This window comes from Osmia lignaria, chromosome 10, assembly GCF_051020975.1.
Source record: "Osmia lignaria lignaria isolate PbOS001 chromosome 10, iyOsmLign1, whole genome shotgun sequence".
NCBI lineage: Eukaryota > Metazoa > Arthropoda > Insecta > Hymenoptera > Megachilidae > Osmia > Osmia lignaria.
In genome coordinates this window covers 13148698-13174003 of record NC_135041.1, presented here as the reverse complement: position 1 = coordinate 13174003, position 25306 = coordinate 13148698, and the positions used below count along the sequence as shown (strand labels likewise).

The following is a 25306-nucleotide window of genomic DNA, read 5'->3' as shown; positions in this document are numbered from 1 at the left end:
CATTGGCTCAAGCAAGTTCCGTCTGCGCAAGCGCCTCGTGGCACAGGCAGTATATTCAGTGGTCTTATATTCAGTGACTCTTCGACTTCCCGCGTTATTATTTACTTCTATTCATGTATTTTTGTTCACCGTGTATACGATCGCGAGTGCCGGGATGTGCCACAAAGTTAAGAATAACAGTAGAGGACCTCCCTGAGCTGTGCAAAACAGGTATGTTCTCTTGTTGAACGAATAATACTCGCCTTGAGATTTACTGCGTCGACGCTACGTGATCACGCTTGTCGCGCGTTCTTTTCGATCGTCGAAAATACGAGTCATTCATTTCTCAGCTTTTATCGCGACACGATACACAATATATCTATACCTCGCTATACGGCCTTTTTTAATTATGGCACTTTTTCGATTTACGGCCCACAATGTTTCGTTATATGGCAAAAAAAATGCTGTACTTTTATTTTTATGTAAGCATTTTTATAGGAAATAGAAAGAATAAAATGCTTTATGAACTAAGAACTATATTATTTTATAAGAAATTACAACAGATCCAATTGAATTTGTATGGGTTTGTATCATAAGAATTGATACGGCTTTTCGCTTCACGGCCAAGTTTTTTGGAACGTATCTAAGCCGTAAAGCGAGGTATGGGTGGATTATCAATTAATATACTGAAGAAATTTAGCATGTAGGGTAAAATAGTATATATTTTTTGTAATAGAAGTTTTTACAATTGTAGTAGATACAAGTAAAACGTATTTAGAATCCTCTCTCGAGGACTTGGCTCAGTCATTGACGTTCGCAGCGGACCGACTGTCGATAATCTAAAAATTATTCGATCTATCGAACCGTGTACGATAGTTTTTAGTCAATCGCTCAGCGAACGTCAAAAGGTACAGACATTTCTTTTAAAGGCAATGTTCGAGACTTTGTTCGCCTTTGCAATAATAAATAGCTGAGTAAACGAACGCGAATCGTTTCTTTAAAACTATTAAGCCATTAAGTCTATCTCCCTACACGGTTAACAATAAATAAGTTCTATGTACAAGATGAATTATGTCTATCACGTTTTGAATAATGTTACATTTCTTCAGTTAGCCTACTTGGCTCCAGTTAGCCTATTTGAAAAAAGAAAGAAATTAGCGACAGTGGGTATTACATAAAACTATGAAAGGTATAATTTAAACGTACCTCGGTTTCTTTATTGTATTCTTGGTTTCATCCTCTTTATGATCTAAGAATAATGTACGATTTATCTGGAAAGAACAAATAATATTCAAATTAAACTTCACACATAATGGTTATTAAAATTAACTATGAACTTACATTATCATCTTTATTTTGACACAATTCTGGATTGCAACTGCAGTTATTACAGGAAATTTTATTTTTACGGCATAAGCAAAGATGCGAGGCACATTTTGTTTTGCAAGCACATTTTATATCTCCGTTTGATGATCGTTTCAATGCGGTGTGTTCTGTTGAAGAATTTTTTGTTGTCTTCTAAAAATGAACGAATAAAAAAAAATATTTCTCATATTTAGCTGAATATTTCGTGTTCGTTAATTTCAATTAATTACCATAAGTTTTTGTATACGATTATAAAGCGGTGTCCGAGTCCAATCTGGATCATTTACGGGATCATCATCTTCAAGAATGCTATCATCTGTTGGAAGGTCTAAATCAACTGATTCTTTAGTTTTCTTTACGTTTTTGTCGATCTTTGGTTTAGATATTTTGTTTCCGGGTTTAATTTCATTTAAATCCTGCAAGAATTTATAAATTTATTATTTATATGATCACTGAAAATGTAGTTAATGAAATTAAGAAAGTATATTAACTCGTTTCAGTTGCTGAGTTTGATTTTTATAGTATTCCAATTCTTCTCGCAATTTGATGATTGCCACTTCCTGATTATCACTTTCTGTAGTGTCATTTGAGTTATCTGGTGTTAATCGTCTGTTTTTTTTCCTTGTTTCATATTCATCCAATTGTGCTTGTAACAATGCATTCTTCTCCTAAAGTTATATTTTAATATAACTTTATTGTTGTTAACAAATTTTTACTGAATTAAAAAATTAAGTGTATATGTACAAACCAACAACTTGGATTCTTTTATACACTGTCTCTTTTTCTCCTCTGTAATATGTTTACATAATAATTTAAAAGCAGTGTGTCCATCTTCCATTGTTTGTATTTTTTGCCGCCTTTGATATGCTCTATTTTCTAAATAAATAAATATTTACGTACGTGTAAATATATACTTCAACACAATAATATAAGAAAACACCTACCTTGATCTGATTCAACTATTTTTTGCTGGAGATCAGCAATTTGTATATTACGTACATTTAAAAATTCTACGAGTTCAGAAATTTTTTGTTCATCTGTATCGCTACTGTTTTGAAGTTCATTTAATATTGATGTTAAATGTGCTCTATCTTCCATTAATTTTTCAAGAGAATGTTCTGCAGCAACCGTGCTTTCTAATATTTCTATTTCTTGGACCAGCCAGTTTTTAATTCTATCAGTATTATTGCTCATTTTATCTTTTCTCATTGCTGCTCTTTTTTGCAAATCAAGAGCTTCCTGAAAAACATTGATTATTGTAATTACAAGATATTGATCATATTATTTTAATAAAGGCATTATTTTTTATTTATTACCTTTAGACGTTTATTAGCTGCAAAAGCTTCTTCCATTTTTCGCTTAAAAACTGTTTCTTGTTTATTATGCCACATTTTCAAACGTGTCACTTCATTTGTTTGTTTCCTATTTTGATCTTTTAATCTGTTCAATTCTTTTTCTTTGGATTGTTTCCATTTTGTAAACTTATCGGATTCAGTACGCATCTGTCTAATTAATTTTACCCTCGTTTGTTTAAGTAACTGTGTTTCGCTCAGTAACTTTTTTATCTGTTGATCTTGTTTCTCTTTCATTTTAACTATTTTATCTTGTTCTACTACCTTCTTTCTTAATTCTGCCATTTTTTTCTCTAATTCTTGTACCTTTTTACGCCGACTTTCTGCCAGTCTACATACATAAAATACATCAAAATAGTAGATAAGAAAATTTCACTGCAAAAGATATTGTAACTAATAAAAATTAATTGCTGTACATAATGAAATTTCTTACTTTGAGCTAACTTTACTTGTATGAACATTTTGTAAAGCTTGCAAAAGTTCTTCCCTTTCTGTTTGCAAGGCTTTTATTTCTTGTTCCATTTCTTGCCTTTCTTTAGAATCGTCAATTATATAAGAAGTATCTTTTAAAAGTTGAGATATGAGAGTTTCTTTAATAGCAAGTTCTTTATTTATATTTTGTACTTCGTTATTCCTTTTAACTTGGAGCAGAGTATATCTTTCGTTTTTCGCATCGAAATCATCTAAAGTATCTGGAGTTTCGTAGTTTGTCTCATCTATGGACGTCTGTTCCGAATCTTTTTCATCACTTATCGTTTTTGCATTGGCAATTGATATTTCATGATTCATAAGTTTTTCTGATATTTTCTGCTGATCATTTTGGATATCTGCTTATTAAAAATCAACAAATATTAATAAGTTTGTTAACAAAATAAATAAAAATCATACTACTCACCAAAAATTTTTGAATAAAGAGCTTGTAGTTTCATACAATGTTCACTATGTTTATCCGGATTTTTATTTAAATCATCCAGAAGCTCTTTACATTCTTTTAATATTTCCGTCATAACGGATTGAATTTTTTCTCTAGCCTGTTCAGCTAGCTCCGCTCTTTCGTGCATAACTACAATTTCGATTAAACTTGTATTTAATTTTTCTCTTAAATTTCTTATCTTTTCTTGCAAAGACTGATTTTTCAGTTCAAGTTCTTCATATTCAATTGGAATAGAAGTCTTAATTTCTTGTCCTACTAAAGCAAGTTTCAATTCTTGCACTAATTTATTCAGTCTATTTATTTCAGCAGCTTTTGGATCTTGATTTACTACAGGTTTATTCTTTATTTTACGTGCTCTGTCCGCGTATCTTAATGTGCTTAAAGTTTCATCCAAATTATAATCTGCAAATATATCAAATAGAATATGGATTATTTTAATAATTATTATTGAAAATATAATATCATATGTATTATACAGATAACAACCTGCTGGACTGACACATGCTATCATAAGTGTCATAGAGTTACCACCAAGAGAATCTTGTAGTAATCTCGTTAGTTTGCTATCGCGATAACTAACGTGACACGTCGTACTACCCTCTCCTAATTGGGATATAACATTTCCTAATGCTAATAGACCTTTATTTATATTAACCCCTTCCTTAAATCTTTCTCCAGTTGCCTGGGTTTTTTTACTCCGTTCGGAGCCAGCTAAATCCACCAGATGAAACTTAGATGTTGTTGCTATATCAGGATTACTTTTTTTTTGTTGATGGACACATAAAGTAAATATTGCATGACTCCGACTACTGTTTGCATTCATTGCAGTAGCCCCTGTTGCGCGACCTAAAGATCCTTGTGTCAAATATTGTAATGTTTCCGCGGCATTTGTGACTTCGTTTTCTACAACTCCGGTAACCTTTATATTTTTGCCATCGTCTCTGATATCCACGATAGAGTGACTTCGTTGTTTATCAGCTAATAAGTCATATAATTGCTCTTGATAAAGTTCCATAAAAGAAACTGTAATTTTAAAATTCCACTCTTCTTTTAAGGAAACTATATCGAAGATATCGTGTACTGCTTGTGGAATAACACCTGAATTATCTGCTCCACTATAATTTGTACCCATTGAATGAGTTTTACCGCTACCTGTTTGACCATAGGCTAATATAGTGACGTTATAGCCTGTAAAAATACATACAGGATGTTCAGTAACTGATAGTACAAGCGAAGAGGGGGTGATCGTACGTGAAAAAATAAGTCGGCTGAACTTTACTTTAGCGGACATAAAATTATCCACTTTTTTCTCCTGAATCTAATAGTTTTCGATGCGTAGAATCCAAAAATGCAAGTTTTAACTGTCGGAATGCAGCGGTTTAAGTTATGAGCGTGTAAAGTTTGATACTTTTAATGCATTTGCTACGTTACTGCGACGCCGTATTGGCTTTTTGTTCAATGAACGGTGTCGCTAGCTACCGACAGTAGGTGCCGACCATTTTAGTAGGTTTAGTCAAACCGTAAATTTGATATTGTCCGAGTTAGTTAGGTTTATATTTATCTTAGAGAGAGAAATTTTATGAGTGATTTAAATACAGCTAGTGATGGAATCCGTACCCAAAAAAATGTACTGTCCCCTAAGGTAAAGTTTAACTGAAATTGTTGTCGCATGAATGTAATCTTACCCTCGAAAATGTTTTTTACCATATCCTTAACAGCAGTATTATAAAAATCTTCTTGACCAATAGCAGGGGGAAAAACATAATTAAATGTAAAAGATTTATCTGTATTACGAATTACTATTTGAGGTTCATCAGGAACAACTTCTAGGCATGTCTGGCAGCCTCGTTCAATTTCTGTCTCTATTAAAGGACGAATGCGTACTGCTACACGAACGGTATCATCACTCATCTGCAATAAAATATTCTAAATAATATCTTCCTTTACATTAAAACTATTCTTTGAAATCACTTACCGTCATTTAGCGTAAAATAAATATTAATAACTGAATTAAATTTCCGTTTATGTAAAAAATCTTCTTCGCTGGATTCAACTGAAGACACTTGTGTGCTTGTGTACCGAGAAGTGACCGTTACGTTCAAATCAAATCAGACGCGAATGGACCTATATATATATACATAATAACCAACATGACAGCGTGAACCGAAAAATTCTTAAATTAATGTAGGAACTTTTCGCTTTGGAATGTTACCTCTTACTAGAGGTACATACATACTGTTTGGTACTGTTCTCATAACCTGTAACATTTAATACAAATAATGATCAGCTTGTTCCAGTGTTAAACAGTCAGTGTTTATTTAAATGTAATTCACGTAAAAGGATATGATTAACAGTACCGAAATTGTGTAAATTACATAACCTTAGTGCCATTAGGCAAAAGTTACTGTAAAGATTATTATTAACATTCAATATGTATGCTGTCTTACGGAAATCTCGTACACTGAAAAATGTTATACAAAGATGTAACAGTACTACATCAACTGATACAAGTACAGTAGCATATCCACCTGTATTAGATTTAGCCTATAAAGCCAGAGTTAGAAGGAAGGATGAAATCTGGTATGAAAAAATTAAAAAGTTAGAAACAGTAGAGGAAAAGTTATATGGAATTAATATGCCACGTTATTATGGCTGGAAATCATTATGTTTAAAAGAAAGGCATGTTCTATGTAATTCATTGGATCAAGCTCAATATATTACAAGAACTCATGTTGTAAACAACCATGAATTACCTGATTTTTATAATAATGTAATCACATCTGAACAATTAGATGCTGTGATACAAATTATTAAAAACCATATAGAAAATATTCTTGGTTTTGAGTATTATAACAGACTGTAAGTATAAATGTTTTATACGAAGTTTCTTATAATACTTTATATATCATGATCCAAGAATCCATTAATATATTGCAGAAGGGAACAGGAAATAACAGAAAAAACAGCAGAAAATAAAAAGAAACTACAAGATGATCTTATAAATGGAGTTGTTTATCAAATTAATAGAATATTACTAGCTACTTTGTCTTCTAATTTACCGCATTTAATGAAAGCTCAAGTAGATTATGAACCAAGAGTAGAAGCATTTTGGTTTATAGGTGGTATAGATCCTCCAACTTTAGTTAGAAAAGCAAGAGCAAACTCAAAGCATCTGGAAGCATATGCAGATGATCCAGTTAATATGCCTGTTCAGTATTTTGGTTCACCAATTTTACAATTACGACATCAGTTTCCTTTAAAAGAAATTGTTCCATTAAATGAATGTAAAAACCCAGAGCTAAACGTTCCTGAATTTAAATTTGATCCTAGAACATTAGGACATACCTTTTCATATAAACATGCTACGTGTATACCAGGTTTTTGGCCTGGTGATCCAGATGAATTTGGTTTATTGTCTTACCACAACATTAATAATTCGACGAACTCAGAAGTTTATTATGAAGATTCATACATAGTTCAAGCTATTTTTGCATCTTATGGGTGGTTGTTGTCACAGGCTTCTTATCAAGGTATCGAAAATATTTTCACTCTTTATAAACAGGATTGCAATATCATTTTTTGTAAGAAATTTATAATCATGGAAGAGCAAAAATATTCGTATGTTTCCAATTTTAGGTTTTTCTACAGTCTATGATATAACGTATCCATTAACATCTCAAACAATTTTTACAAATGGTCAGGAATGGTCGTTTTGCGTTTATCAGTTAAATACTACATTAGTACATTCGGAACATGTAGATCAAAATCCAAAACGTAACATGTGTTGGGTAACGAAACCGATGAAATTGTTTGACACAATAGAGGAGGGAAAAGTTCATGGGTTTAATGAAGACGTTCTAAGAACGTTAATTAAATTTTACGTCAATATGCCTGAAGAAAGGTTAAATGTGGACATGAAGCCATATTTAGGAAAAACTATAAAATATCTTGCGGATATTGAAGATCGCGATCGAAGAGTCTTCTTGGAACGAGGCTTTAAACATATCTCGTCTAACAGACCAAAACATTAGTACGTAATTAATTATGTATATAATGAAATAATTGATTGTGCTGATCAAATTTACATTTAAGATGTACGGTATACGCGTGATTAAGTGTTAATTACTTTTTTACTCTATTTTACAGCCTAATGCCAGAAATGTACGCTTGGCAGAAAATTTACATAGTTGATCATAAAACACGTCCTATAGACAAAAAACGTGACCCATGGCAATTTGGTTACAAACCTACAAAACGTAGGTTGGATAGTCACTTACCATTATATGTACCAAAATGTTTAAGAGCGAATCCAAAGAAAAAGCGTGTAGATCGGTGGGCAAAAACGTACTATCCGGATGCATAAAACGTGCGTTTTATCCATTTGTTGTGTAAATATTTTTAATAATAACACGCTAAATGACTATTCAGATTTTTATTAATATCAATGATTTAAACAGACTCGACCATTTTCCCTTTTAATTCCTATGGGATAGTTAGTTTTTTTACAAACATTAGTAATAACTTGTTGACGAGGACACAGTAAACACATATAGGGTAAGACAAAATTATGTAACTTCTAAACAGTGTGTTATGTAATTATTATTTATTGTTGAACATAATATTATAATTTATACAGGAAATCCAATTTTTACATCCTGATATTCTGGAAAAGGAGTCCTTCCTATAGTCCATAAATTACAGTGTGCATAGAATATGCAGGTAATTTCAAACAAATGGTACCTTTCTTTAAATCCTTAAGAACAACATTTTTCGATACGGGATTTCTGTAATATAAAACGGAATATTTTCGATATTTCGGATATTTCGGATAGAGAGAGAATGTAATAAGGGAAAGTAATCGGATCTTACCTATTGTATAGCACAACAACAACTTCGTTAGAAGGTGTTACAAATGCTGCCGATTTAACGGTGGTGGTATCGGTAATAGAAATTCTGACAGACCCTCTGTCAATAAATCTACTGAAATGTGCGATAGCATAGTACATAGGTTGTTTGTAAAACTCATCGGTCTCTGGATTTACGATAATAGGTGAATCGACATTATTGTTGATGTAGTTTGGTCCACCACTCTTGTCTAGAGCCAAATTCCAGTCCACCCATCCGACTGCCCAGTTGTTTAAATACTTGGACAAAAATATGTGTTATTAGCGTATTAATAGAGATTAATGTTTCGTAATCACGAGGAAATGAAAGTATTTCTTTTACCTCCAGTATGCTCAACATATACTTTTGTCCACGTTCCCATGATCCAAGAATAACTTTTTCAGGGCTTCCACTTCCTACGCAAATATGAAATTATGTCATTATTGTGGTTCACCCGAGAGAATAAAACATTTGTTTGCCGCATTTAAGTTCACCTTCACACGCTTCGGTCATGAGGATGAACTTTTCCGGAAAGCTGTTGTGTGTTAGATCCAACAGGACCGGAGAAGCAATGAAGTCCGAGTACCAATGTACAGCTACACCAGAAACATAATCCTTCGCTTTTTCATTTTCAAACATTTGCTGAACGAACCAGGGTAACTCGATTCTTTGATCGTCTAGGGCCAGAATTTTGGTGTCGTGTTTCGATGCGGCCAGGGTAGGACCCAAATTGTTAGCGACCCAATTACCCACGGTTTTCGGTGTCCATCCCATAACGCTTAGAGGATCGAAGGGTATAATGGCGTTTATTGGTTCGTTACCCGTCGAAATGGCCCACATTTTCAAACCATTTTCCTTATATGCATCCAAAAACTTTAATATGTAATTGGCGTAGAGTTGATAGTACTCTTCCTTCAAGAAACCTAGTAGATCAGTAACAAACAGATACTTATTTTTCTATGCATCTCGGTCTTTTCTTTCCCCAATTTAATGCCATTATACACACCAAATCCATTGTATTTATCGTTAGTTTTCATCCAAATCGGAGGTGTCCACGTAGCACCGAAGAATCTCGTTTCAGGATTCAACTCCAAGGCCTTTTTCATGAAAGGTATTTTATAGTTGTAATCTTCTGGGGCAAGTGCAAAGTGTTCCAGTGTCGTGTCGTTAGGATGGTCGTCGTACGTGTAAGCGTGGGTAGAAAAGTCGGTTCCGCCAATTCCTAAACGACCGAACAGATACCTGCTTCCTTCTGTCGGATGGTAGTACGTTCTGCAAACAGCGAAACTCGGTCAAAATTTGATGCTTTAAAATGATGTCAATTTAATTACCGAATTATTTGATCTTGAGCTGCCTGGCTGAGTTTTTTTATGTTTATTCCCGCGGAATCGGTGAAGGCACCGCCAAAACCAAAGATCGTTTGATATTTCTTCGTGGTGTCTATGGTTAAGGTATCGGTGAAGAGTGTCTGATGGCAGGAACCGAATTGTCCCTCTTTCGGTTTCATCCTCAGCCCAGCTTTACTACTGACGTACGAGTAAAAGCTTTCATTTGTCTGGATTTTTGGCTCCTCTATCCTGTCGCAATAGGTCGCATTGCAAACGCATACGATCCTATCGGTACCGAAACTGCGAGGTACACACTCGGTTGTGCTACCTGTGACCAATGATATCGAAAGATGAAAAATAGAATGATAAGAAAAAGGAATTTGATTAGTATCATTTTACCTATGGCAATGAGGAACGGGGTTAAAAGCAGCACCTTCCACCACATACTGCCACTGTTCTTCTTCGCTTACTGAAATCAAACTGAAAGGCTCAAGTTAATCGATGATCGATACGAATTGCATTTATATAAAAAGAAATACAAAGCTATCTTTTTTCACTTATCAATTAATAATTGGTTTCAAGATTAATCAAGATATAAATATTTATCAATTGCACCTTGTAAATACAATTGCACTACAAAAAATAAACGAAGTCATCTGATCTTTATTGTATCAGAAAAGTTCATTAAAAAAAAAAAAAAAAAGAAAAACGAATGCGAATTTTTTTCAAATTCAAAAATTTTCCCTGCTGCTATCGCACCGTTCGCTTTCGTTAGTCTGTTTCCGTGTTGGTTCCAACTCGAAATCAGGTGAACGTACCGTTTCGAATTTGAAGAGCTAGACGAGACCCCACGGAACAGTAAAACTGTATTGTCGAGAACGTGCATCGCGACATCGGCTTTTCACTTATTCCCAGTGCGGTGTTACGTCAAGAATATCCCCGAATGTGTGTGTACTGTGTACATACACTGCAATGTGTTGTCCCACACACGTTACACGTACGATCGTTCGATAGCATTTTGTTCGTAATTGTCATTTTGTTTTTTCAAATAGCGACCACGCGTTTATCTACTTTTCATTTCGTTTCTTTTATTGACATGTTAATTACCGTACTAAAAATTGTAACAACGATTTTTAGTACGATTTGCCGTTTACTGTATATCTAATAAGTATTTAAAGTGGGTAACATTATCGAGTTTCATTGAAAAAATACCTTACTCGGTAACATTTTTACGATAGAAAATTATTGAAAAAATTGAAGGACGTTGGAAAAAGTAACTCGATGATAATCATAAACGTTTTCGAATATTTATTTCTAACGAAATATCGTTGACGATGGTGAAATAAGAAGCGTCAGGAAAATAAATGTTGAACTAACATGTTCTACGTGCTCTAAAGTTGTACCATTTAAATGAAACATGAATGTTTAATTATTTATTTTCTGAAATCTCGTTAAAATCCCGTTAGCAACAGAATTCGTATTCATTTTTTAAACATTGGCTTTAGGCGAATCGAGTAATCCCGAGTTCGTCGAGTTTAGATGAGCCACAGTTAATGTAATTTACAAGTTTAATGCAATCGAAATTTACGTTAGTTTGCGGATGAAAGTAAATTACAAAAGACAAAGTTTCTATAGATACTTCCGATGCACGGCGCTATCGAATCGATTTTGACGAAGTTAATCGTTTTTGTTTCATCGGAGTGAGGTATAGATAAAAAAGGGGATGCATGGGAGTTTTGTTTCAGAAGCAATTTTAACGATTTTCATTAAATCTCGCTTTTCTACGGACAATACGCCACGCGAGTCTTTTGTCCAAGGAAATAACAATGCGGTAGACGGAATATATTTTTATTTTTAACGCACCGTATTTCGTTAAATATTAATTGCCAGACGAGCTTCATTCCTTCCACGTTTCATCCATATTATACGATTTTTTCAAAAGTTATAAATTGAATAGTCTCTCTTATGAATAATCTCATAAAGGTGGAACAATTATTCTTTTGTTCATAATACTGGTACCAGCCAGCTGCCAATAATGAAATAATGTTTTAGGAAATTGTGACAATCTTTTTTTTTTTTAAATAATAAGTACTAAAACTTGAATATGCAAAAGGTGAAGTTAATTTACCAGTTCGTGATAACAGTCACCGATGATAAATGTGGTAGCGAACGCGTTAATATGTATTACGTTGATAATATGAAAAATACCTTATGAAATTCAATCGAAAAATTGCTTCTTTGTATACTTAATTGCACATAAAATAATGTATATCATTATAATTACAGACATTCAACCTGTTAATGAAAGAATGCAGTTCGATGTTTCCGAAGACGAACAATGGTCACGAGCCACTGCAGACAACGAATGGTAAGTCGTGACAATTTACAGCTTTAGTTTATCAGAAAGAGTAGCAAAGTTAACAGTTTTATTGAGTAGCAACGTGATTTCTAAAGATTTCACAGCTTTCGTTCCCAAATGCTAATCTGTTATCAGCGAGAAAAATCCGTGAAACTCTTGGAACGCATGAGACAATATTTGTACATTTCTATAGGAAAAACATTGAAAATAAATCAATACGTTCTCTTTGCTTCTGTTCAAACAGAATCGCTTTATATCGGTCGGGATGTGAATTTTTCAATAAATATTGCGCGAACTTTGGAAGCATTTCTCTATTAGACAATAACGCCAGCGCGGTACGGTACGGTACGGTTCGAAATTGAAGAAGATAAGGTTTGTTAGGGGAAAAGACAACGAACAGGAAGATTCTTGACCATGCTAGGAGTTATTCGTCGAGTCGAACGATCGGTGATCGAGAAAAGGCAGTGTTAGGGCAGAGATGTCGATCGGCGAATCATAGATAAATCGGCGAGTAAGATCGCGGGGGCAGTTTGGTAAGGGTGGTTCGTTCTTGTTATGGAGCAACGGCGCGAACAGAGGACGAAATCCCTTGGAAATGACTTGACTCGGTAGCAGAGAAAGCAGGAGAAAGCTTTTATGCGCGCGTTAAACGGATCGTTCGGGGACACGGACAGCTCGATAAGTGGATACGATACGAAGCAGGACGATCCGTGGACTTAAATAAATCAAAGAGCCACCCCAGTTGTTCTCGGAACGCGCGATATGATCAGTAAGAAAAGACCGAATGTCCGATAGTCAAGCTGAGCACGTAAATTCCTGATTCTGTTATCTTTCAAGATTGAAAATATCATTTTCCCTGGGAAATGTCGTAAACAAATCGATAAGAAAATTGTATTCTTTTCGAGTGCCTGTTTCTATTCACGATTGATTAGATCGCATAAATTTCATATCAATTTTTGTTGACCGCGAATGATATCGCCCTTTGAAAAATTTATCAAGCAGCCGTGCAATTGGTGGAAGTTTAATTCCGTGTTAGCGGTATGATGTACGGGACAAGAACGGCGCAGTTATGCAAATCGGTGGCAAAAGTTTTTAATGAAAATTTGTAATGTTGAATTTTCTAAGAGGTCGAAACTTTCGAGGCGCGATGAAAATGTTAATCAAACGGTGCTCGCAATGTTCCGGCGTAAACGTCAGATATCTATTACGGTTCACCGTTTACATGTTTAACCGAGGCTTCCCCTTTCCATCTTCGTCGCTTTATTTCGAACGCACTCGTTCGCTCTTCATACTATTCGGGTTAACGCGTTTAACTTTAATTAAGTTTCCTAGAAACTAATCTTCTTACGATATTAATGGTATTACAGCCTCGGCATCATAGTATAATATAGTTCTTGTTCGTCCCCCCATAGCGTTTGCAAAAGAAAGGATCGATACTTTCTGGACATGTTAATTTGTTGAGAGAGCAGAAATATTCGTATGTTTCCAATTTTAGGTTTTTCTACAGTTTATAATATATCCATTAATATCTGAAACAGTTTTAACAAATGGCCAGGAGTGATTTAAACAGACTCGATTATTTTCCCTTTTAATTCCTAGGGGATAGTTATTTTTTCTACAAATATTAGTAATAACTTATTGGCGAGAACACAGTAAACACATATAGGGTGAGACAAAGATATGCGACTTCTAAACAGTGTACTCAGCAATTATTATTTATTGTTGAACATAATATTATAATTTATATAGGAAATCCAATTTTTACACCCTGATATTCTGGAAATGGAGTCCTTCCTATAGTCCATAAATTACAGTGTGCATAGAATTTGCAGGTAATTCCAAACAAATGGTACCTTTCTTTAAATCCTTAAGAACAACATTTTTCGATTCGGGATTTCTGTAATATAAAACGGAATATTTTCGATATTTCGGATATTTCGGATAGAGAGATAATGTAATAAGGGAAAGTAATCGGATCTTACCCGTTGTGTAGCACAACAACAACTTCGTTAGAAGGTGTTACAAATGCTGCCGATTTAACGGTGGTGGTATCGGTAATAGAAATCCTGACAGACCCTCTGTCAATAAATCTACTGAAATGTGCGATAGCATAGTACATAGGTTGTTTGTAAAACTCATCGGTCTCTGGATTTACGATAATAGGTGAATCGACATAGTTGTTGACGAAGTTTGGTCCACCATTCTTGTCTAGAGCCAAATTCCAGTCCACCCATCCAATCGCCCAATTGTTTAAATACTTGGACAAAAATATGTGTTATTAGAGTATAAATAGAGATTAATGTTTCGTAATCACGAGGAAATCAAAGTATTTCTTTTACCTCTATTATGCTCAACATATACTTTTGTCCACGTTCCCATGATCCAAGAATAACATTTTGAGGACTTCCATTTCCTGCGCAAATATGGAACTATTGTCATTATTGTGGCTCACCGGATAGAATAAAATATTTATTTGTCGAATACATTGAAGTTCACCTTCACACGCCTCGGTCATGAGGATGAATTTATCCGGAAAGCTGTTGTGTGCTAGATCTAACACGGACGGAGGAGTAATATGGTCCGAGTACCAATGTACAGCTACACCAGAAACATAATCCTTTGCTTTTTCATTTTCAAACATTTGCGGAACGAACCAGGATAAGTCCTTTCTATTATCGTCTAGGGTCAGAATTTTAGTGTCGTGTTGCGATGCGGCCAGAGTAGGACCCAAATTATTAGCGACCCAAGTACCCACGCCTTTTGGTGTCCATCCCAAAATGCCTATAGCATCGGAGGGTAAATATTCGAATAATGGTTCGTTACCGGTCGAAATGGCCCACATTTTCAAACCATTTTCCTTATATGCATCCAAAAACTTAACTAAGTAATCGGCGTAGGATTGATAGTACTCTTCCTTCAAGAAACCTAGTAGATCAGTTACAAACAGATACTTATTTTTCTGTGCATCTATGCCTTTTCTTTCCTCAATTTAATGCCATTATACACACCATATCCATTGGTTTTATTCTTAGTTTTCATCCAACTCGGAGTTGTCCACGTAGCAGCGAAGAATTTCGTTTCAGGATTCAACTCCAAGGCCTTTTTCATGAAAGGTATTTTATATTTGTAATCTTCCGGAGCAAGTGCAAAGTGTTCCAGTGACTTGTCGTTAGGGCGGTCGTCGTACGAGTAAGAGCGGATAGAAAAGTCAGTTCCTCCAATTCCCAAACGACCAAACAGATACTTGCTTCCTTCTGTCGGGTGGTAGTACGTTCTGTACACACCGAAACTCGGTCAAAAGTTGATGCTTTAAAATTATGCAAATTTAATTACCGAATTATTTGATCTTGAGCAGCCTCGCTGAGTTTCTTGATGTTTATTCCCGCAGAATCGGTAAAGGCACCGCCAAAACCATAGATCGTTTGATATTTCTTCGTGGTGTCTATGGTTAAGGTATCGGTGAAGAGTGTCTGATGGCAGGAACCGAATTGTCCCTCTTTCGGTTTCATCCTCAGCCCAGCTTTACTACTGACGTACGAGTAAAAGCTTCCAGTTGTCTGGATTTTTGGCTCCTCTATACTGTCGCAATAGGTCGCATTGCAAACGCATACGATCTTATCGGTACCGAAACTGCGAGGTACACACTCGGTTGTGCTACCTAATGATATCGTTTTGAAAGATGAAAAATAGAATAATAAGAAAAAGAAGAATTTGATTGGTATCATTTTACCTATGGCAATGAGGAACGGGGTTAAAAGCAGCACCTTCCACCACATATTGCCACTATTCTTCTACGGTTATTAAAATCAAACTGAATGGCTCGAGTTAATTGATGATCCACGCGAGTTAAATCAATATATATACCAAAATACAAGGCTATCTTTTTTCAGTAATCAATTGATAATTGGTTTCATCATTAATCACGATTACAGCTGTATATGTATTTATCAGTTGTACTGTGCAAATACAATTGCGCAAGAAGAAGTGAACGAATCGATCCGATCTATAGATATATTGTATTGGATGATTTCACTTGAAAAGAAAACGAATGCGAATTTTTCTGAAATTCAAAGAATTTCGAAACAGCGAGTAAGAGAAGAATGAAAGTAAGGGAAATGGTGAATGAAAAAGGAGCAACGCGACCATTTTGTACTATTCTCGGTAGGCAGTCGAAGGGATGGGCGGCATTCGTAAGAATAAGTGGCACTTTACTCGGCCGGGCTGAAATTAAATTCAACCAAGATAAATGGAGCCGGCAAGCCCCAGCTTCGCTCCCGCCAACATGTGAAATGTAAATTAGTTTGAATTAAGGCGCGGCCCGTTGGTCAGGTTCTCCTATTAAATGTATAAATACGTGGGCACCGTTTCCAACGTCAGCGATTCGTGTCCCGTGTCGCGTTACCAGCCGCGATGCTGTTTCTAATTAAACGATACGGTCCCTTTTGACAAATCGTTCGAATTCATAGCCCTCTTCCGTTTTCGATTGTGCAAATCTTACGAAACCCCTTGAATAATCGTCCGATTGCACGGTTTTTTTTTTTATATATTAATTTTATATCCAGAACGATTTGAACTTTCATAATGTCCATATTAAGAGTGAAATAGAAAAAGAAGTATAAGTATAGAGTGTTGAAGAAGTTAATACGAGTTAAAGCTTAGGTTGGCGAGGTAATATAAACTAAAGCTCAGGTCACCTAGCTCGCTGAAAGTGTACCGTGTAATCGAGTGCTCGAGTTTAATATAAAAAAAAATTCTAGCAGGTGGATAGTACGCTCTATACTCGGCATTTTTCTCGGTACCCTAGTAGGAACTGTTCTCTTTATTAAGTAAAGTTCGGCACGCTGCGGAACTCATTATCCGTGTAACCCGTGTGGCTCAATAGAGAATTTAATTCTGAGATCGTTATCCTCGCCAATTTTGCTCGAGGACGTTGAAAAATCTCGTTGTTGCCCCGTGTCCTGGTCATTCCAAAGCTACCCTCTATCGGCACGAATTTGCATACCACCTGAAACGTAGTCAGCCGGATGTGCATAACCCCCTAATTGTTCTGTTTACTTAAACTTTGCATAATGGGTTATATTTTTAAATTATCCTCAAAGTATCCGTAGAAAGTTTACTTTTAAACGGAATACGTTGATCAAACGCGTTGGTTTAAACCGTGTAAACCCGTGAAGTTTAGGCGAGGAGGTTGGTGAAGAATGGTAGCGCGTTTGCAGGGCTCGTCAATTAGGAATGCGACGGGGAGGAACGCGAAAGATCGGGGCAGGAAGTTGCTACGAACTCACGGTTTCTTATCTATGGCATCGAGTTCTCCTTCCATCTTGCCGGCGCATTTCGCAGGCCTTTGTAATATTTTCTGGTCACGTCCAGGGTATGCATGAACTTTAAAAAGTGGCGCCTTCGTGCTTACGGAATATTAAAGCCATTCATATTTACCAGCGAGTGGATACCCGTAGAAAACGCGCTTCTAGTAATAACCAGCACTGCCCTTTTTCCCTTCTTTCCGCACGAAATTATCCTACCTTCCTGTTCGTTTTCCGTATTCACCGTAAGACGACGCTATTTCAACGACGTTCGATGTGTTCGGATTCACCGCCGGCTCTATTCTACTTCGCTACTTCGGATTCCGGCTTATGAATATGAATTGAGCCAATTACACGGTACGTGGTCGGGCCGTTGCCTATATAGGGCGTTGAAAAAATAATATACCAGCGCGTTTCACGTGTATATTAAGATTTTCCATGTGTAGGCGTGTTTAGTGGAAGGGGAAGACGGTGAGTCTCCCTGGACGCCCTTAGTTCGAGGTCGGCGACCGCTAGGTGGCAATCGGATTGGGTTCGTTCTCGCTAGCGGTCCCCTTGCATGCGATTATAGGGGACTGGGGAAGACGAAACGTCTTTAATTGTCCTACACACGAGAGACAAAGTAGCGTTCTTATTGTAACTTAATATAACAATGAGCGGACAAAAGTATAATTTGATTTTATTTCGTTTCACAAGGAAACATTAAAAGCTTCCTTTAAACGCTTTGAGTGGCTGTTTCTCAAAATCGTTCCTAGTTAACACACGAACTCGCTTCGAAAACGTATTATCTTTCTATCTTTAACATCTACTAACTTTGCTACTTAAAACTCTCGAGAGATTCGGAGATATCGGCACGTTACACAAGAGTCTTTATTACAATTTACCGACTACGTCGACGCCTGGTGTGTTACTTGGTGGAAAACGAGCGCGTTACAGGCGAAACGCGTGCGGATCGAAGAAGGCGGAGGATAGTCGGTTATTATCCGCTCAACTCGTCGGCAGCTCTTTTGTATTCAGTAGTCGGTATTCAGTGGCGAACCAATGGCTGCCGTGTTTGGCTAGGATTTTGACGTTGATGACGAGGGATGATAGATGCGTCCTGCATCCATTACGAAAAGTTGGACTCGAGAGATCGAGAGGCGAAGCATTACGCGACTGTTGATGCCGTTTCACGAATAAACGTACACGATGGATGGACGTTGCCTTGCTCTTATTCCGTCTTCGATGTTATACAATAGAAATTCCGATCAAAAATTTCGCGTAATATTTCCTTGCCGATTCCTTTTTCCGCCAAGTAATGCTTCGCTTGTCTACCCTCGGACAAACTATCCCGTCTCTTCCTAGCATCCATCGAATCGCGTTTCTCCATTTCGAGCAATGCATGTTTCAAATATCACCGATGGAGGGGAGCAAAGAATTTTTAACTTCAAAAGTTGTACAATTCGATTCACGATCTTCGTCTATAACGTTTTTTTTTTTTTATTTTTCATGCTTTTTTATCGCTTTGATTTGAATTCAATAGGAATGCTTCGTAATGGGTGGAAGCACGATTTTGAAAGTGGAAATGTCGAATGAATTTTCATGAATTTCGATTGTACACGCGTTGTGCGCGAAATCGTCGGCGTGTTTCGAATTCCATGGTCCAATGGTTGAAACACGGGCGCAAGACTTTTATAAATATATATTCCATTTTTTTCCTCCCCATTTTTTTTTTACACGAATCGCAATATTTTTCCGCTTTGACGTATATCAACGCGAGGCGCAAAGCAATTCACTCGCAGCATCTTCGGAAGCTCAGGTTTCGAACAAAAAGGGTAATAGAAACGCAGCTTTCAGCGGCGCATGATTTCTTTTCTTATATATAGAGGAACTTTTAGAATCGTGTCATTAAGGGGACTGAAAGTTTTCCCTTTACTCGACGATGTACTATGTACATACGTACGTTACAGAGCGAAACTTTTCGTCATTGAAAACCGTTTCCGGGAAAGTTAAGTTCGAGTTTGAGCTCGAGGTGAAAATCATTGGGAATCGGCGCGAAGTCGAAAACACGCTCGACTCGAGCAGTTTGGAAGAAGGATGAAGGGATCGACAGGGTAGAAATTAACTCGTGGTACGTTATTACATTAATATTTCTGCAGATTTTAACATTGCGCTTTGTACGATACGCGTAAGGTACATGTTACGGTTTCATTTATTTCAATAAACCGGAGGACAGTAATACTTGAAGTATCTGAATCAAAGTATCTACTATAACTCGTGCAGTAACGTTCACATCCAGCAGAGACGTCACTAGAACTACCAATCTGTTTATTATCTGTAAATTGATCGTACGTTATGAAGGAATTTACTTTCAAACGCTCTTCGAAGTATGTACACTTACATTCTGAAGGGAAACACCTGTAGTGTCGACGAGATCGGTAACAGCCCCGACAACGGGTAAACCAGCCCCTTCGACATTCTCGAACTATTCCGACGAAAATGAAATAGAAAAAAAAGAAACGATGAAGAAATATTGAAGACGAGGAGAGTAAAAAAATGTAATTCTTACCGTCACCAAAGAGAAGACCGCTAAGAGGAGAATGAAAATACAGCTACCCATTTTTCTTCTTGTTATTCTTGCTACTCGTTCGATTTTCACTCAAGTTTTCCTATGCCAAACATTCGCGCGGTTTGCTTTTATACAAATGTCGCTCTATCTTAAATGCGATTATAGTCAATTTGACTTACATAAAAATAAGTAACATAGAAAGTTAATTTAACTTATTATTCAAATTATTTTTAAGCGGTGGTTTCGTCACAGGAGTAGAGAAACAAGTAGGAATATGGATACGTCGATACGTTAATGTAAAACAATTTACAATAATAGTAGGCAGCGGAAATTGTTTTGTGCAAATTATCGTAAAAGTAATTATCATAGCTAATGAATAAGGGTAGTCCCGGAATGAATGCAGCGTTATGCAATTAAGGAGAATAAGATAATTCGCATGATTTTCAAGTGCAGCTCGAGCGAGCAGTCATCTCGAGGGTAGATTACAGAGAAATTACGAAGATCGATCGATAACGAAGGAGGTCAGAGGTCGAGATGGAAACAATCAAGAAACCGGAAGGATCTCCGGTTTTCGCGCGAGGTTGCAAGGAAGTTTGAACGGGGCGAACGTCGTGTTCGCTCGAACAATTTGCTTTCTATACCCTTTGGATTTCGACGTAATCCAAAGCTGCTTGCCAACCGTTTGACCACGCGCTCGTCTAATCACTCGCCATTACCTGGAACCAGCTCGCGACAAACTTCGGTCATTAACAGTGGGTTTGTTTTCGCGAGCAGCCTCCTTCTACACTCCCCCGCGTTCCTTATAATCAGAGTTTCGAGATTTCAGTTCGTTCTCATTACGGATTCACCGCGAATCGCTACGCCACTTATGCCAATACCTTTCCGTCCCACCCACTATCCTACCCTATCACTACCATCCAACGGCCCTTTCCCCATGCTAATCCAATTATCTCGCGATAATTATTCTCAACCAGCTACCACCCACGATGCGACTTCTTCGTCTCTCTACTCCCTCGCTATATATCTTTTCGCGTTCAATGAAAACCTTTCTCCTCCAGAAGCGACGATGTTCCATTTTTAAAATGAAACAAGTGTCGGGTATTCTTGGTAATCGAAGGTGCTAAATTTTCGATAATAGTCACGGCGAAAATGATAAGAATGAGAAAGGAGTATCGAGAGAGTCGATAAATCAGCATTTCAATAAACCTCTCTCTTAGCTTTTAAAGCATTTTGTTCTCGTTTGGCCTTCCCTTTGTTCCCTCGAGTGGTACTCAGCACCGCCAGGCTCGCCGCAACGCGGATTAAAGTCGTGTAAAGCATTTTTCCAGTAAAAGTACGGCCACTTTGATTTTGATAAGTTACGCAGAAAGCGGAGGAGAGTTTTCGTGTTAGCTACGCGAGACGGTAACAAAGCGATATCGCGAGCGACTCTATAATCACGGGACATTACTCTTATTATCTCTGCTCGTGGTAGGGCAGGCAAATTAAGCCGTAAAACTCTGCGGTAAAATACACGCTTCCCTATAAAATATGTTCACCCTTCCGCGCGTTCCTGGTGTATTCGTTAATTATTTGCCCGTTACATTTTCACGTTAATTTATACTTTTATCCGAAAATTCTTAAGCGCTCTTTTTATCTCGCGAACGTTCGTTTAATCCGAAAATTTGCTTGCAACCCGTTGACGGAAACAAAGTCCGATTATCCGGTTTCCGACCGTTCCGACCGTTTTCGTAGAAACGATCAAACTAATTAGCGCGTTTCAACGAGGAACGGAAAGGGCGCGCGTATTAATGAAGTATTACCCAGATCGTTTATCGTTTCGTAAGCTCGGTATAATACGAAACCCGACGCGTTGATAAACTTTACAACGGACTGGCAAATTACGCGACCGCGAGATTTGCATAAAAATAACGCTGCCCCGTAAACGTAAGCTTCGCGATATTGCGAAGTTTATGGGAAAGTTGCCTCCGCGTGAAACAAACCCCGTGCAATGGGAACATGTCACGGGCCGGATACACGCTCGCGGTGTTAATTAAATTCTCGTTAGTCGAATATTCTCGCACGGTACGTGTACGTTTTTTAACTTAAGGGCCGAAAGTTTGCCGGCCCGGTCAGACATTACCCTCTGACCTTTCTCCGCAACTAGTCGTTAACGTGGGAAAACGGTAGGTGTCAACGGTCCTGGTCTGATAAAACAAAAGAAGAAGATATAACAGTAAAAGTAGCGTGAAAAGTACAACGGTTATCTTTGATAGCTGTAAAATGCCGTACACTTGTTCTCGCGTTAAAAAAACAGGGCTAAAGAAAGGAGGGATGATTAACAGCGTGGCTTCTCGCCAACGGAATTACTATATTGTATACTTTTAATGACCGGTAGCTGTAATGAGAACTAATTTTCATATGAATCCGAGCACCGTGAAAGGTGCGACTAAATTGGGCAAGTTTTTTCCTGCCGTTTCTACCCTTCCTCTGTTCTTCGCAAGAATATACCTTCCGGGATCCATACACGCGCTTCCGTTACGTTTCTGAAGGAAAAAATAAAGAGCCATCGAGTACGCTTTGATCCTTGCTCCAAATTAGCTGAAATAAATTTTATGTGAAATTTGTCGAAACGGGGAAATAGAGGACTCTATCGGTAATCGCTGTTTTCCGAACTGGTTCGATTCAACGATGTGTCTGAACGCGACAAACCGAGTAAAAATAGGCTCGCTGCTTTCGGCATGGGAATTTGCGTTTGCCATGTTGTTCCATTGTTCGTTAAAAGTCTGTGAATAGCCATTCAGTTAAGCAAATCGTGGACGCGTGTAACGCGGTCGGTCCGGTTGCCGGTAAAAAACTTTCTGCTCACCGCATGTTATTTTGTTATGGTCGTTGAATGGCGCTTGATTGATCGTCGCGTGTTTGCAACGCGAATCCTTTTCGAAGCGGTCGCGGTGCGAAAACTCGCCCTCGACTCGATCGAGCTTCCACGTTTTCCGACACTTTTCCAGGCTCAACACCGATTGATCGTTCCCGCAAACGAATCTCCCCCCCCCCTTCGAATAATGCCTTTATGATTCAATCGCGATTAATTCGATTAATCACCCCGTTACCCTCGATAAATTGCAGCCGTGGCAATCGTTTTTCGCGAATCGCAAACGACGAGGATTGAATTAATTACGAATACGAGGAAGGATTAAAGACAAACAGGGACGGATTCTGAACAAGGTCGGAGCGCGAAGCGTCGAGACGCTTTGGAAGGGAAAATCGTAGGTAGTAGTCGAGAGTTTCTAGAAAATTGCAACTTCTTGTATTCCCTGGTTTACTTTCGTTACCTCGTAAGTGTATTTGCTCCCGTCGCTTTTCCTATTTCACTGTACAAACGGCGTTGAGTACACTTTGGATTTCACCGAGAGTCTGTGTCTTTTGCATGACTTACGTCACCTGATTTCGATGAAACTTTCCAGGCTCCTAGAACAGCTTGTAAAGTTGGCTTACAGGAAATAAGGGACACCTGTTCTTTTAAAATCAACGGAGATTTCGATTTAAGACGTTGCGAATCCTTTGAAAATTGGTAGCGTTAGAATGTACGTTGAAATTCGTCGATGAAGGAAAGAACGGAGGAGAAATCGTCGGGTGTTTGTTATAGTGATCGATCTACTTAGAGGTTCGAGAGGATAGAATTTAGCTTAGAATGTAAGGTACGGATGGAGGAAAGGAAGGATGAGGGTGGATAGTTTAGTAGATGGAGGGAAGCTATCCTTAGCAGGGTGGACAACAAATGGCCGGTCGTAAGGGTAGGGTTACGTTAACGGAGGCCAGGTTGTTGCAGTTTCACCGTTTCTATCTCGTCCACGGAAGCTCGAACGGATCCTGGCAGAAGGTTTTTCCCGTGGAAAGGTTTGATCCTCGGGCGGACAGTTTATAAGCTTGTAACAATCGGCACCGAGGGATTCCAAGTTTTCCCGTTTTCGCTGGTAATAGCCGGGCCCGAGCGATACCTTGAAACATTTCCTCGACCGAGGGTTATCGCCTTCCGACACTTTCTTTATTTTCTTCGCCCGTATGCACGGGATATCGCGCCACGTTTCTGCAACTTTTTCAGATATCCAGCTGAGAATCTATTGCAGACACCTTGCACGTTCGCGCCATCTTTCATTCGCGATCGTTTGCCAGAGATGTGCTAACAGAAGGAAGATCAATCAATGTTTTTTCTATTTTGTTCGATGGTGTTACGAACAATTACAGCTAACGGCTTGAATTTCATTTATTTCATTCCGAGGGGAATACCTTTAAATTTATCAGTTTTCTTTATTCAACGAAATTGCATTTTCTATCGTTAGAACATATTTCCTTATCGGATTCTCGTAAAATTTTAAATACTTCCTGAACCGTATATAGAAACTGATTGTCACGATGACGGGTACTATTAAATGCAATTTTGTAATTAAAAAAAGAAAAGAAAAGTCCATTATTTTTAATTGTTTTACTATTATATTGCCAATTTTATGTAGCAAGCTGACAGCTAAATTTCAAAATTGGCTGTTCTTATCTTTAAAAATTATAGTTTCAATATGTTTGTTAGTACAGGTCTATTTTCATCGCAGTGGTCGACGTGTTAATACACCGGTCGTTCGTCACACTGGAAATTGTAACTTTGTAGTTACAAACGTCCCAGGTATTTCAATATTTCGAAACGAGTTTCTCTTCGTGTCGTTCATTAAGCAAGTGAGTTCGCGTCGTGTCAAATATTCGAACGAACAACGGCAAGTCAGGTTATATAAAAAAAGGGGGCAAACATAGGAGGTATTTTATTATATCGGAACGAAAAAGTTAGACGATGTTTCGCGTGATTGATCGATGCACTCGACGCGGCAAGGCGTCTGACCACAACGCATCATACTACTTGCCAGAGTCAGACCGCGGAAAGCGTTCGATCCCCGCTAAGCTCCGTTTCGAAATAGTTAATACGTAACCGATACATCATTTATCACTGTCACGATCGTAATAAAAATCCGTAAAAATTCCTTCGATACAAGGGTTACTACTTTTTTATATTACACGTCGTTTTCAAACAAGGAGACCGTGTGAATTGCGAATGAAGGATCGTTGGAAAATCTGGAAAGTGAAACAGCTCGACGCTGAAGGAATTCAATAGCTGGCAAGTTTATTCGATCTCGCACATCGGTCGAATATTATGGTTACGACCAGAGAACGTAATACTTTCGTATAAGTTGAGCTGTTCTTTTGTTTAGCACATACCTGTACGATGTTT

The 25306-nt window shown here is 37.5% G+C and overlaps 5 protein-coding genes across 14 annotated transcripts in view; 2 read left to right on the top strand and 3 right to left on the bottom strand.

Moving 5' to 3' along the window:
* The first annotated feature begins 97 nt into the window (after positions 1 to 97).
* Positions 98 to 25306, top strand: part of LOC117611724 (tubulin glycylase 3A) — a 90275-nt gene continuing 65066 nt past the window's right edge. For 5 of the 7 annotated variants that reach the window (XM_034339884.2, XM_034339880.2, XM_076690589.1 and 2 more), the window contains exons 1-2: positions 99 to 210; positions 12129 to 12210. In XM_034339884.2, coding sequence (XP_034195775.1) covers positions 114 to 210; positions 12129 to 12210 — 179 coding nt within the window. In that variant the 5' untranslated portion in view covers positions 99 to 113. Of the gene's footprint in view, positions 211 to 8126; positions 8185 to 8266; positions 8350 to 12128; positions 12211 to 25306 lie in introns of those variants that run through there. The other 2 variants (XM_034339885.2, XM_034339888.2) reach the window with 2 other exon arrangements.
* On the bottom strand, positions 684 to 5797 carry Klp3A (kinesin-like protein 3A). Of its 2 annotated transcripts, XM_034339877.2 has the most exons (13): positions 5606 to 5797; positions 5316 to 5541; positions 4117 to 4818; positions 3592 to 4032; positions 3130 to 3523; positions 2661 to 3027; positions 2289 to 2583; positions 2093 to 2220; positions 1836 to 2012; positions 1575 to 1760; positions 1321 to 1497; positions 1186 to 1250; positions 684 to 1112 (listed from the first exon to the last, which is right to left on the bottom strand). In XM_034339877.2, the coding sequence occupies exons 1-13, from the start codon at positions 5609 to 5611 to the stop codon at positions 1094 to 1096; spliced, it is 3183 nt and encodes a 1060-aa protein (XP_034195768.1). In that variant the 5' UTR covers positions 5612 to 5797; the 3' UTR covers positions 684 to 1093. The 2 variants fall into 2 exon arrangements, with proteins under 2 accessions (XP_034195768.1, XP_034195769.1); XM_034339878.2 differs by lacking the exons at positions 5316 to 5541; positions 5606 to 5797 and adding an exon at positions 4910 to 5074.
* mRpS30 (mitochondrial ribosomal protein S30) lies at positions 5881 to 7996 on the top strand. The gene is made up of 4 exons (XM_034339895.2): positions 5881 to 6489; positions 6568 to 7160; positions 7267 to 7660; positions 7777 to 7996. Exons 1-4 carry the CDS (start codon positions 6062 to 6064, stop codon positions 7991 to 7993), a joined length of 1632 nt encoding a protein of 543 aa, XP_034195786.2. The 5' UTR covers positions 5881 to 6061; the 3' UTR covers positions 7994 to 7996.
* Positions 8217 to 25306, bottom strand: part of LOC117611730 (lysosomal acid glucosylceramidase-like) — a 32100-nt gene continuing 15010 nt past the window's right edge. Inside the window, exons 1-8 of one of the 3 annotated variants that reach the window (XM_034339899.2) lie at positions 10661 to 10693; positions 10242 to 10322; positions 9846 to 10170; positions 9521 to 9786; positions 9009 to 9437; positions 8857 to 8930; positions 8500 to 8774; positions 8217 to 8414 (exon numbers count right to left, since the gene is read on the bottom strand). In XM_034339899.2, the coding sequence (XP_034195790.2) occupies positions 8312 to 8414; positions 8500 to 8774; positions 8857 to 8930; positions 9009 to 9437; positions 9521 to 9786; positions 9846 to 10170; positions 10242 to 10287 (1518 nt within the window). In that variant the 5' untranslated portion in view covers positions 10288 to 10322; positions 10661 to 10693 and the 3' untranslated portion in view covers positions 8217 to 8311. Of the gene's footprint in view, positions 8415 to 8499; positions 8775 to 8856; positions 8931 to 9008; positions 9438 to 9520; positions 9787 to 9845; positions 10171 to 10241; positions 10323 to 10660; positions 10694 to 25306 lie in introns of those variants that run through there. The other 2 variants (XM_076690592.1, XM_034339898.2) reach the window with 2 other exon arrangements.
* On the bottom strand, positions 13901 to 16071 carry LOC117611731 (lysosomal acid glucosylceramidase-like). Its single transcript, XM_034339901.2, has 7 exons — positions 15932 to 16071; positions 15535 to 15859; positions 15210 to 15475; positions 14698 to 15126; positions 14541 to 14614; positions 14184 to 14458; positions 13901 to 14098 (listed from the first exon to the last, which is right to left on the bottom strand). Exons 1-7 carry the CDS (start codon positions 15975 to 15977, stop codon positions 13996 to 13998), a joined length of 1518 nt encoding a protein of 505 aa, XP_034195792.2. The 5' UTR covers positions 15978 to 16071; the 3' UTR covers positions 13901 to 13995.